The sequence below is a fragment of the Bubalus kerabau genome, chromosome 2, assembly GCF_029407905.1.
Source record: "Bubalus kerabau isolate K-KA32 ecotype Philippines breed swamp buffalo chromosome 2, PCC_UOA_SB_1v2, whole genome shotgun sequence".
Taxonomy (NCBI): Eukaryota; Metazoa; Chordata; class Mammalia; order Artiodactyla; family Bovidae; genus Bubalus; species Bubalus kerabau.
The window spans coordinates 174,618,406-174,631,428 of NC_073625.1; the positions used below are offsets into that span (position 1 = coordinate 174,618,406).

At 47.1% G+C, this 13,023-nt stretch overlaps 1 protein-coding gene across 1 annotated transcript in view; it reads right to left on the bottom strand.

Annotated features, from left to right (window-relative positions):
* CLSTN2 (calsyntenin 2) overlaps positions 1-13,023 on the bottom strand; it is a 727,708-nt gene that overhangs the window by 15,937 nt on the left and 698,748 nt on the right. The window contains exon 10 of the mRNA XM_055569528.1: positions 7,111-7,277. Within this exon, the coding sequence (XP_055425503.1) occupies positions 7,111-7,277 (167 nt within the window). The remainder of the gene's footprint in view (positions 1-7,110; positions 7,278-13,023) is intronic.

The following is a 13,023-nucleotide window of genomic DNA, read 5'->3' on the forward strand; positions in this document are numbered from 1 at the left end:
TCCCTTTGCTAGGGATTATATCACTATACCCTCCCTCTCACGGTGTATGAGAATGCTCTTTTCTCAAAACCTCAACAAAAGAGCATGCTGTCAAACTTTAGGATTTGTGCCAATCTGATAGGTGATAAATACTATCTTAGTGTAGTTTTATTTTGCATTGCTCTTTCCATGAAGTAGATTCAGTATATTCTGAATGGTTTAAGGGAAACATCTAGTTTAGCTTTTCCCTGATATGACCTGGATGTCTTCATAAGAGTTTCTCATTCTCTGTCTGGACCCCACTAGGATGTGGATGTCTCATGAGCACTGTGGAGCCATTGCACATGGCAACCCACTCCAGTATTCTTGCCTGGGAAATTCCATGGTCAGGGGAGCCTGGTGGGCTACAGACCATGGGGTTGCAGTCGGACACAACTGAGCACAACGCACATGGTGGCCTCAGCCAACAGAAGCTCAATCTCGGTCTCTTTCAAGTATCATGCTAGTGTTTCATTGTTACGTTCTCCTTAAAGCTTCCCTGGCTTCCCCCACTTATGTCCCCGCTGGGTTCCTATAGTGCCTATGAGATGGTTTGTTGTTATTTAAGTTGTGTCTGACTCTTTGGGGACCCCACGGACTGTAGCCCACCAGGCTCCTCTGTCCATGGGATTTCCCAGGCAAGAATACTGGAGTGCATTGCCATTTCCTTCTCCAGGGGAGCTTCCTGATCCAAGGATTGACCCTGTGACTCCTGCATTGTCAGGAGGATTCTTTACTACCGAGCCACTTGGGAAGCTCACATGAAATGGTAGTATATTTATAGTGCAGCGACCGTGAGCTCACTGAGGACGGGAGCTGTGACTCTTATCCCTGAATCTCAGAACCTCATCCTGAGTGCCCAGAAGTCCCTGTTAGATGAATGAGTGAATGGTCTTCCAACCCATATTTTACTCAGTATCATTTCTTTTTACTCCCCCAAAGGACTTTTTTTCCAGTCACTTGTCTTTTCAGTCAAGCCTTGGTGCAAATCATCATCAGTGCTTCCCAAACCGTGTTCTCCTTTCCTTCCTGGAGGCTGTACTTCTCAGCTGCCTCAAGCCACCTGCAGGTGGGTCATGTGACTGTGTCTGCCCAATGGCATGTGAGAGGAAGTGATGCAGGCACTCTGGGCTGAGGTAGTGAAGAGCCCTGCTGGATGCCCCAGCTGTTTTCTTTCTCAACCCTGGTGTTCTAGGTAGAAAGCCTACCTCATTTCCCTGACTTAGTGTGGGAGAAAAATAAACTTTTAAGCACTAAGTGATAGAGTTTTGAAGTCATTTGCTATTGCAATTGTTTGATCCATGGGAAGAATTCAGCCCTTCCTTACCAGGCATGAGTCACATCCCCAAGGCTATGTGGTACTTTTGAAAGGTCAGGGGCTGTGTAGACTTTGTGCCCCAGGTCCAGAACGAGCTACAGAATACAGCTTGGGACTGTTCACTTCCCCTTTCTGGACTTCATTTCTTCATTGAAAATAATGGGGATATTAATACCTACCTGTCTGGAGCTTAAGTAAGATAATGTATATAAAGTATCTAGCACTTAAAAAAAGGTACTCATTCTATAATAGCTTTTATCATAACTCTTAATACTGTAACTGAGGCTTTGCCTATGCTGGTACCATTGCCCTCACTGTTCATCATTCCCTATGATCCAGTTTTCTCCCATCCTCAAAGCCCTGAGCAGAGCCTCTCTGAGCTGTGACATGTGGTCCCAAGCACTGTTCCCTGTGTTGGATTTGGGAGCCTCTGGGCATATGCACAGCCTCTGGGTGATGCTACAGTGGGCCCCCGGCTGGCTTCTCTCTTGCTGGGGCTGACTCACTAGCTTAGAGTGCTCAGCTGTGGAGATGCCACACACGGGTGAATCATCAGTAGTTATCAGTATTTTACAAATCATCCACTTCTGATCTGAGCAGATTCAAGATCATTCTTCTAAATATACCACTTAAGTCTCTATGTTTTCCCCTGCCCTCATCTCTACAATCCCTGCTGTAGAAGTCTTCTGGTGCTTTTGCTGTCTGTCTCCTCTCCCAGAAGACTGCAAGCACCCCCATAGCAGGGTTGGCTGACTTTTTCAGCATCACCACAAGGTCCAGTACATGATAAGCATGAGACAAGATGATGTCCCCTGAAGAAAAGGCTGATTTCTGAGCCTTGCATGAGGGCTGCATAGGAAAATCAAGCAGTGCTTCCAGAGGAATGGACTGGCAGCAACCCATGGCATCAGCATCAGCAGAAGGCATTCCCACTGCAGCCTCCTTGAGAGAGGATGGGTTAGGGAATGTGTTGGATCTCTAGTGAATACACAGTTCTGGCTTCCAGAGCATCCCAGAGACTGTCACAGGGCATAAGGTGGGCACTGGCCTAGCCACCAACTCATTTTCTTACAAGATCAATAAAATCTTCCGCTAGAGTAGGTTTTGTTTGTATGCTTGTGTTGTCTTTTGTGGCATGACTAAAGGTCAGGCTGGCACTACAGGAGACAGAATGGCACTGGCATTGCTACAGGGGCAGGAGATGGCTTCTTGGGAATCAGCACTCACTCAGCCTGGAAAGCTGGTCTGTAGCCAGTGGATTCTTTTTTTGAACCAAGGAGTGATTAGACAGATGGCCTTTGCAGAACTGTCAGCTGTCCTAGAGGGTCAGGCTGGGACATCAGTTAAGTCCCTGCCTAAAGCCCTGGGCTGTTCTTGGGGAACAGACTGGCCACGGCACTCTGGGCATGTTACCCTTTCCGTTGGGCACCTGCCAGCTTTTCTGTGCTGGGCCAGAGGAAGATTCACCGCAATAGAGGCTATTCTGTTGCAAATATCACCCAGACTTACTTTTCAAAAGAAGCTGGGGCAGCAGCAATGCCAACTGCAAGGTCAACCCAGCAGGAGAAGGGAATTGATTTGTTCAGAGCCTATTTATCAGGTTTTCTGGGGGAGATTTGTATCTATACCTCATCTATATGGATATCTTTGCTATATCTGATATATAAATATATGTAAGAATATAAAATATATGTATTTTTCAATTCTTACATTGCTACACAATGATATTAAGTCCATTTTACACATGAGGGAATTGGGGTTTAAAGGATTAAAATACCTTGCCCAAGGTCACCCCACTCAGAAATATCCATACTGTGCTTTGAATCTAGAAATGTTTTGTCCCAAAGTTCTTCTTTCCCACACTTCCACACTAGAGATGACACATTGGCAGGGATGAGGCTATGAAAATCAAAAGCAGATTTTCCTCAGGAATCTGAAGATTCCACTGTGTCTTGTTTGGATACATAACAGCACCCCTCTTGGCCATTTACTCACTCCAGACAAGCTGGTGAAATATCCAGAAACGCACATTTTCCAGAGGAAAACAAGTGAGAAGAGGAACCCGCCTGGGTCCATGTGAGTGATCAAGATATTTCCTTAGTTCGTGGGAGGCTCTGGCTTTTTTGGACTAGCCAGAGAGGAAGGAGGAGGCTGGGAGGCAGTAGAGAAAAACTGTGCAGTGTGCTCAGTCGCTTCAGTCATGTCTGAAACTCTTTGCGATCCCATGGACCATAGCCTGCCAGGCTCCTGTGTCCATGGGATTTTCCAGGCAAGAATATTGGAGTGGGTTGTCATGCCCTTCTCCAGGGGATCTTCCCAATCCAGGGCTTGGACCTGAGTCTCCTGCTGTCTCCTGCACTGCAGGCAGATTCTTTATCCCTGAGCCACCAGGGAAGCCCAGAGAAAACACTAGTCATTATTCAAAAAAAACAAACATACAGTTTTAAAATCCGAAAAAAAAAAAAAAAAAAAAAAAAAACAAAATGAGGGATAAAAGAGGGAATGCAGGTAGGAAGCAATTTTAATCATTTTCAAGAATGTCTTCTAATCTGAGCTGTGCGGAGGAAAGAGCCTAGACTTATTTTGGACAAGTCCCTGAGCCCCAATCTCCTTATATCTGAAATGGGTCATAATACTTAATTTGTTGTGAAAAGTAGGGATAATGAACCTAAAATAGCCCCCAGTGGGTGCACCGTAAGTCGTGTGTGTTATCATTAACTTTTCATACGTGATCTAGTTCTTGCCTGCTGCATCCCGAGGATGGAACAGGATCATTTGCAGTGGCTGGTTCTGAGCAGGTAGTATCCTAAAATGTCAGATTAGCCTCCTCCACCCCTCACAGCTATGAGTGCCACTGAATTTAGCACTTCCTCTTTCACAGGCTATGATCACTAGGTAGGAATTGCTATGGTTCTTAATTCATATTTCTGAGAATGTGTGGTTTTTAAGTGTAGCACCTTTGGTTGATTTGTTCTGCAGTGCTTGGAGTCCTGACACTGTAGCCCCAGGGGATGGTCCAGAGTAGAAAAGATCCACCCAGAGGCAGGGAGCAAATCCAGAATCAGAGACGGGACAGATTCAGGATCTACTGGAGGGCAGATTTCTGCATCACTGGCTTGACCAAACACTGGAAGAACAGTACACACAGGGGATCAAGGATCAAACCCCAGGCTCTGCCTGTGAGAATACCTGTCTGAAATGTGCCACGAGGGCCTTGCCTGGGCCAGCTGCCAAGAAACTGACCAGTGGAAAGCTGGCCTTTGCAATTCATGTGGTCTTGTGAGTTTCCTTTGATGACAGGTGATTAGCTGTGTACCCAGAGCACCTGAGTGTGTGTTTTCATGTATGTTAAACAGTGTACTGGAAAGCCATTCTTTACATTGTCCATGTAATCCTCCCATCATCTCCCACTGACCCAGGTCCCAGGGTGAGCATTCTGAACCCCACACCTGTCCAGACCATGTTCCCTTGCATGGATGGAGCCCTTCAATGACTGCTTGTTGCCAAAAAAAGAAATACCACTTTAAAAGACGCTTACTCCTTGGAAGAAAAGTTATGACCAACCTAGATAGCATATTGAAAAGCAGAGACATTATTTTGCCAGCAAAGGTCCGTCTAGTCAAGGCTATGGTTTTTCCTGTGGTCATGTATGGATGTGAGAGTTGGACTGTGAAGAAAGCTGAGCGCCGAAGAATTGATGCTTTTGAACTGTGGTGTTGGAGAAGACTCTTGAGAGTCCCTTGGACTGCAAGGAGATCCAACCAGTCCATTCTGAAGGAGATCAGCTCTGGGATTTCTTTGGAAGGAATGATGCTAAAGCTGAAACTCCAGTACTTTGGCCACCTCATGCGAAGAGTTGACTCATTGGAAAAGACTCTGATTCTGGGAGGGATTGGGGGCAGGAGGAGAAGGGGACAACAGAGGATGAGATGGCTGGATGGCATCACTGACTCGAGGGATGTGAGTCTGAGTGAATTCCGGGAGTTGGTGATGGACGGGGAGGCCTGGGGTGCTGCGATTCATGGGGTTGCAAAGAGTCGGACATGACTGAGTGACTGAACTGAACTGAATAAGGCCCCATGATGTGGCCTCTGCCTACCTCTCTGGTCTCTTTCTAGTTTTCTTCCTGCAACTTTGGTACTTGTAACACTGACCTTCCACCTAGAGTGACCTCCCTGCCCTCTCCCTCACCACTCCCTCCCTTTTTCCTGGTTGGTTCTTACTCATCCTTAACAATGTGCTCAGACCGAATTTGCCTGAGGAGTCAAATTCCTTGAAGGAGCCTTCCCTTACTGCCCGTGCCCCAGGTTCTGAAGCTCTGGAGCAGAGCTGTCTGGGTTCACATTCTGGCTCTGCTCTTTACTCACTGTGAGATCCTTGGAAACTTTCTCTTTGATGCCTCCATTCCTCAGGTGCAAAATGGGAATATTCATGGTATAATTCTTTTTATCATAGGGTTACCTAGGGCTTAAGGGAGTTAAATCCATAAAGCTTTTAGAACAGTGCCTGGCACCTGGGAGACCCTCAGTAAATGTTGGTGCTTGTAAATAACAGGTATCTGCTTGGACCACTGAGTTTCCCAAAGACAGTAAGCTTGGACCATTCACTTCTGTTTCCCTCTACTCTGCCCAGAACTGAATTCTGTGGTTGTCTGTGGAATGTTTGCTGAAGTGACTGCTACAGAAAGAGAAGCATAATGTACCCAGACCACTGGTTCCTTCAAGGCCAGCCTGAATCACAGCCCCACAAACAATTGCCCACTAAAAATGTAAACAAGAGGCTCCTCTGTTGGAGGTGTGACTCCTTGGGCTCTGGCTAGGGACAGAAAGGCAGGGCAGCTCCATGGACAATGATGAGTGGGGACAGATGGGAAGCAGTGGGAAACCTCTGCTCTGGTCACTGCCTCCTTGGGAAAACTTCTTAGGGCTCGAGGGCCACCCTGACTCCCAGAGAAGAGGCCAAGGGACTGCCTGCTTCCACTGGGATCTGCTATGATAGAGCACAGGCCGTGATGATGTTTACCCCTCTATTTGCTCAGGACCCTGAGGCCTGAGGCTGGCACTTGCTCCCTGATCCAGGTGAGGCCAGAGCTATCCCTGCCCATTGGGGCTGAGGGGCTTGATGAGGACAGTCAGCCATATCCTGCCCCCTCAGGAGGAGCTTTTCTCAAAATGTAGCTGGGATTCCCTGGGATCACTTTAGTTATATCGTGTATGGATGACAAAAATCGTAAATCGGCTAGTATTCTCTCTGATGGGAGACATTGCCTGGAGCCCAATCTGGGCTTCAACTTAATAATGGAGGACCCAATGACCTCAGCATCTGCTTTCTAATCCCATCCCACACCAGGATGACCTTCTGTCCTAATTCATATTGTCCATGGTCCAAAATTTTAATTCTACTTTTTTTGTATTTCTGAAAGGTATGCTTGCATGATCCCTCAGTTCCTTTGGGCAAATAAACAACAAAGCAGCCCACCACCAAGGTAAACAGTGAAATATGACAATTTCCTTCAGGTAGACATTGAACGTGTGCCTGCTTTTGTGCATCGATCTGATTATCCTCAGGCTTTGTCAAGGAATTTCAGGAGATGGCACAAAGTCTGTTGTGTAGTCATGGTCATGATTCTCCCCACTGTGGCCACACCTTCGCCATGGCACCGTCTCTGTGTCACATGGCAAGGAACAACTCGGCTTCCAGGAGCGCACTGGTGCTGGGTGCCTCCCCCTCACAAAGCACCATCTGACCGGGGGCTAGGCTGGCTACTTTCTTACCTTTATTCCTTGGCCCAGGCTTTCCAGGGAATTGATATCCAGCCCTTCCTTGCAGGCCTGCAGGCAGGAAATCACCTTCTGACTGTCCATTTTGCCAGGGCGAATGGTGAGACTGGCCAGGCTGCCGTGGAAGAATTGAGCAAATCGTGGCTTGGTGACTTCTCCTCCTAAAAGATAGAGAAGCACCATTATCTGCCCTGTGGAGATTGGGCAGGCAACATTGCTTCATGGTGCCATCTGGCCGTGGAGCCAAGGATACAGTGGTTGTGTCCCTTAAACCTGAGTTTTTCCTTCCAAGTGGAGAGTGCAGAGTTGTGAACACAGAATGTCAAGAGGATGTTATTGGCTGCCAGACCTTGGCACTCCCCAGCTGCACCTATTTAGGATTCTGGAACTTTGAATTTAAAACATTTACTTTCAGAGGCACAGACTGTTTTAAAACAGCAGTCCCCAAGCTTTCTGCCCCCAGGGACCAGTTTTGTGGAAGACAATTTTTCCATGGACCAGAAGAGGGGGATGGTTTCACGATGATTCAAGCACATTAAATTTATTGTGCACTTTATCTCTATTGTTATTGCATCAGCTCCACCTTGGATCATCAGGCATTAGATTCTTGGAGGCTGGGGACTCCTGTTTTAGAAGACAGAAAGTGCCTACAGAGTAAAAGCCAGGGAGAGGGAATCTACCAGTGATGAAAGACGTGCTGTGTGCCAGGCTGCCTGCTGGGGACTTCATCAGGGTGAGCCTGCAAAGAGGAATCATTGTTTCCAAATGACAGATAAGGAGCCCTGGGACTCAGAAAGGTAGAAGGACTTGCCCCAGGACATACAGCTAAACGCTGGAGCTGGCACTCTGGTTCTGGTCTGTGTGACTGCAGAGCTGGCATCTGCTACCCTGTGTTCATTTCACTGAGAGGTTGGCATGCGATTGACGGGTCCTAGAACCCCGAGTCCCTGGGCTCTGATTCTCATGGAGTTGATGTCATATCTGCTCAAATCCAAGTTCTTTGTCATATAGGGGCTTCCTTGATTCTGTTCTACCTCTGTCCTTCTTCCCCTCACCTATGTCCTTCTACTGTCTGTGCCCGGGTCAGCTTTTCAGCTGGGGAAATTGTTCAGTGTGGCTTGTGTTGCAAAGGCAGCCTGGAAGCTGCCTCCTCCCATTCTCTCCCTCATTTCCCAAAGTTCCCTAATATCAATGCCCCTTTAGGTTCAGTGGAAGCCTCACCTCCTCCAGGAGCCCCCTCCCACTGACTTCATTGAGCACAAACACTGTTCCATCCAGGGGCAGCCTACGTCAACAACCTGAGCTTTGATCTTGTACTTCAGTTCATTCAGAGAGGTAGCCAAACGTGCAGGAAAGATGGATCTGGGCAGAACTCTAGCTTTGCCAATTCCCTGCGGGAGGTTCTGTAGCCTTTCTGAGCCTGCACTCACTTGTAGGGGACACTGCTGGGTTTTGCCTCCTGGTTCTCCTGTGCTGCCTCAGTGGCCCCCTCATCAGTTTCTCTAGCACCTGGAGGGCAGGTTTCTGGAAGGTTCTGCCAGAGTAACACCACAGTGACTTCTCTGCCCATGAGTGAGCGATGCTGTGTCAGCAAAGTCTGGACCTCAGCCTGGGTGGCAGAGGACTCTCCACTGGGGGCCCTGTCTCAGTCTTACGGGAGTGGGCATCCTGATACCTGCATTCCTATAGCCTTCAGAGTTCTCTCTTAGCAGCTAAGAGATTATTCTCTCTTAGCTGCTTCATTATTCTAGTGCTCTGTTACAGTCAGTGAGTTTTTATATTTTCTTGTTGAAATTACTGTGTGGTTTCTCTCTTCTGATCGGGTCCAGAATGACACACCCTCTATGTTCGCACACATACTTTTGCTCTCACCCATTCCTCCCCACACTGAGATACCAGCTTCAAAGCGCTCAGGTCAGGAAGATCCCACTGCTTCTCCAAGGCCCCTCAAGCTCTCTGCTCACCTTGCCTTCTCCCTGCCCTGAGCCTTGGAACACAGATAGTTCATTTCAGTGCACCTCTAAGAACTCAGCGTTGTTAGTTAATGTACGTGTGTTTCATGTCTTCAAGCGCCTATAAGGGGTGGTTGTCAATTTTGGCTGCACATTTTAATCATCTGGGGAATCTTTAAAAGAATAAACTGATTCTGGTGCTGTATCCCACCCACAGAGGTTATGGCCTTTTTTTTTTTTTAAATAGAAGTACAGTTGATTTACAAAGTTTCAAGTGTACAGCATAGTGACTCAGATATATATATATATATATATATATATATATATATATATACACACACACACACATATATATGTTCCTTTTCAAGTTCTTTTCCCTTATAGGTTATTACAAAATATTGAGTATAGTTCCCTTTGCAATACAGTAGGTCCTTGTTGTTCATTTTATATATAGTAGTAAAGACACTTACTCCTTGGAAGGAAAGTTATGACCAACCTAGATAGCATATTCAAAAGCAGAGACATTACTTTGCCAACAAAGGTCTGTCTAGTCAAGGCTATGGTTTTTCCTGTGGTCATGTATGGGTGTGAGAGTTGGACTGTGAAGAAGGCTGAGCACTGAAGAATTGATGCTTTTGAACTGTGGTGTTGGAGAAGACTCTTGAGAGTCCCTTGGACTGCAAGGAGATCCAACCAGTCCATTCTGAAGGAGATCAGCCCTGGGATTTCTTTGGAAAGACTGATGCTGGGGCTGAAACTCCAGTACTTTGGCCACCTCATGCGAAGAGCTGACTCATTGGAAAAGACTCTGGTGCTGGGAGGGATCGGGGACAGGAGGAGAAGGGGACGACAGAGGATGAGATGGCTGGATGGCATCACTGACTTGATGGACGTGAGTCTGAGTGAACCCCGGGAGTTGATGATGGACAGGGAGGCCTGGGGTGCTGCGATTCATGTGGTCACAAAGAGTTGGACATGACTGAGTGACTGAACTGAACTGAACTGAGGTATATGTTGGAGAAGGTGATGGCACTCCACTCCAGTACTCTTGCCTGGAAAATCCCATGGACAGAGAAGCCTGGTAGGCTGTAGTCCATGGGGTTGCTAAGAGTTGGATACGACTGAGCAACTTCACTTTCACTTTTCACTTTCATGCACTGGAGAAGGAAATGGCAACCCACTCCAGTGTTCTTGCCTGGAAAATTCCAGGGACAGGGGAGCCTGGTGGGCTGCCGTCTATGGGGTCGCACAGAGTTGGACACGACTGAAGTGATTTAGCAGCAGCAGCAGCAGTAGATATGTGTTAATCCCAACCTCCTAAATTATCCCTCCCCCACACCTCTCTTTCCTCTTTGGTAACCATGTTTGTTTTCTATGTCTATGAGTCTCTTTATCTTTTGTAAATAAGCTTATTTGTATCTTTTTTTAGGTTGCACATATCAGTTCAGTTCAGTTCAGTCACTCGGTCGTGTCCGACTCTTTGCGACCACATGAATTGCAGCACCCCAGGCCTCCCTGTCCATCACCAACTCCTGGAGTTCATTCAGACTCATGTCTAATTGAGTCAGTGATGCCATCCAGCCATCTCATACTCTGTCGTCCCCTTTTCCTCCTGCCCCCAATCCATATAAATGATATTATATTTGTCTTTCTCTGACTTCCTTCACTTAGTATGATATCTCTAAGTCCACCCATGTTGCTGCAAAATGGCATTATTTCATTCTTTTTATGGCTGAATCATATTCCATTATATATATATGTGTGTGTGTGTGTGTGTGTTTGTTCAGTTCTTCAGTCATGTTCAACTCTTTGCGACCTCATGACTGTAGCCCACCAGTCTTCTCTGTCTAGGGAATTTTCCATGGCAAGAATATTATAGCAGGTTGCCATTTCCTGTTCCAGGAGATCTTCCTGACTTAGGGATCTGAACAGCGTCTCTTGTGTCTTCTGCATTGGCAGATGGATTCAAAGTCATATATTTATATATAACATTATATTAATATATGTGTATTTATATACATACCTCACCTTCTTTGTCCATTCATCTGTCTATCTCCTTTAAGTGAATCAAACATGAAGTCAAGGTTCAGAACCACTGGGCTATAAGCTTCTTGAAGCCAGGCTTCTGCTTACTCCTAAGTGATCTCTGTGCTCTGTGCCACCTGGTGGCTTACTCTTGCCCATCCTCACACATTGCTAGAATTTATTTAAGTCTGTCTCCTGGTTGGAAGGGAGCAGTCATGCATGATTCATTGTAATGAAGACAATACTGGGCAGGTAGTAGGGGAACGGAGGACTGTTGCGGGCACTTTGCACACATTGGCTCATTTATCCCTCTCAACAACACGAGCCCCTGACCCAGTGTCGCTGGGCCTCCTACATGCTGTCTGGCACACAGTGGACACTTCCTAATTGTTGGCTGGATTGAAGGAGATGCTCCAGCAGAGTAGCACCTGTGGCATCTCTCCAGCATCCACCTCACTCCTGCCCTCTTGCAATGGCAGCACTGAAGTTTGGGGGGTTGACTTGAGTTCCAGGGATGGACTCTATTTATTCAAAGCTGATGAATAATTCACCTGCCAATGTAGGAGGCACAGGAGACACAGGTTAGAGCCCTGAGTCAGGAAGATCCTCTATTTAGTCAAAGCTGGGTTTCCCTTGTAGCTCAGCTGGTAAAGAATCTGCCTGCCATGCAGGAGACCTGGATTCGATCCCTAGGTTGGGAAGATCCCTTGGGAAAGGGAAAGGCTACCCACTCCAGTATTCTGGCCTAGAGAATTCCATGGACTGTATAGTCCATGGGGTTGCAAAGAGTTGGTCATGACTGGGCGACTTTCATTTTCACTTTCAGTCAGGCTGTTTTGTCTCCATTGCTCCAGTGACTGAACGAGGCATGGACTGGGATTAGCCATACCAGGTGAAGCCAATCAGCACTTGGCATCCAAAAAGCCACAAGTGTTGGTCTAGGGATAATCAGGAGATCAAGTTTAACCCAATGAGATGAGCAGAGAAGCTGGCTGGCAGCCTCTGGGACAAGAGCTTCCATCTTCTCTCTAGAAGGTTTCTGGAACCTACTCTTGCTCTCTTTCCCTGGGGATCATTCTGTAAAGATAGAAGGCTGAGAGTGGCTGCAGCCATCCTGTAAGCAGACCAGGGACAATAAGGCAATGCCTGGAGCGGGGGCAGAGCCAGGAGGGTACAGCAGGCTGAGCAAATCCTGAGTAGACCGCCTCACTGCTTTACTGCAGGATGTCTTCAGCTGTGGGAGCTGGGCATCCATCTTTAAGGGTTTAATCTGTTTTGACTCACGCTACCCAGAACATCTCCACATTGGAAATGAATGGACAAGGCTCTATCAAAGTGCTCTGTCCACAGGTTTGACTTTGAGAGATGACCTGAGATGATCTCTCAGGCCATGGCTTTGGGTATGGGGGAGCCAATATGGGAGTCATTGGGTTTAGGCTCCCAAGGCCCTCATGGTTAAGGTGCCCCTCACAGCCATCAGCATGCTCCTGCCCTACTGGAAGAACACTTCTGTTACCCTGCAGGAAGACGAGTATGAGCCTGGATCTGATTGATAGACTGCCACACTCCAAGGCATCCAGGTGGTTATCTCTTCCCTGCCTTGTCTCCCACTTAGAGCAGCAGATCCAACAGCAAGTCTCAGTGACTAGGCATGAACACTGTGCCCAATGCCGTGTGAAGTCCTCAACATACATCATCTTATTGAACCTTCATAGAACTCTTAAGAGTTAGGCATTTCCTCTATGGTTAAAGAGGAACAAACTCAGGTTTAGAGAGAAGAAAGTGGCCAAGATCATCTAAGGAGTAATTGGTGAAATGTAGGCTTCTAGAGAGTGAGTGTATCCATCCATACTCAGGACCAGCTGGTCATTCTGGTGGTACTGGTCAGCCCAGTCTATAGAGTGTGGCTGGTACTATGGAGAAGAGCATG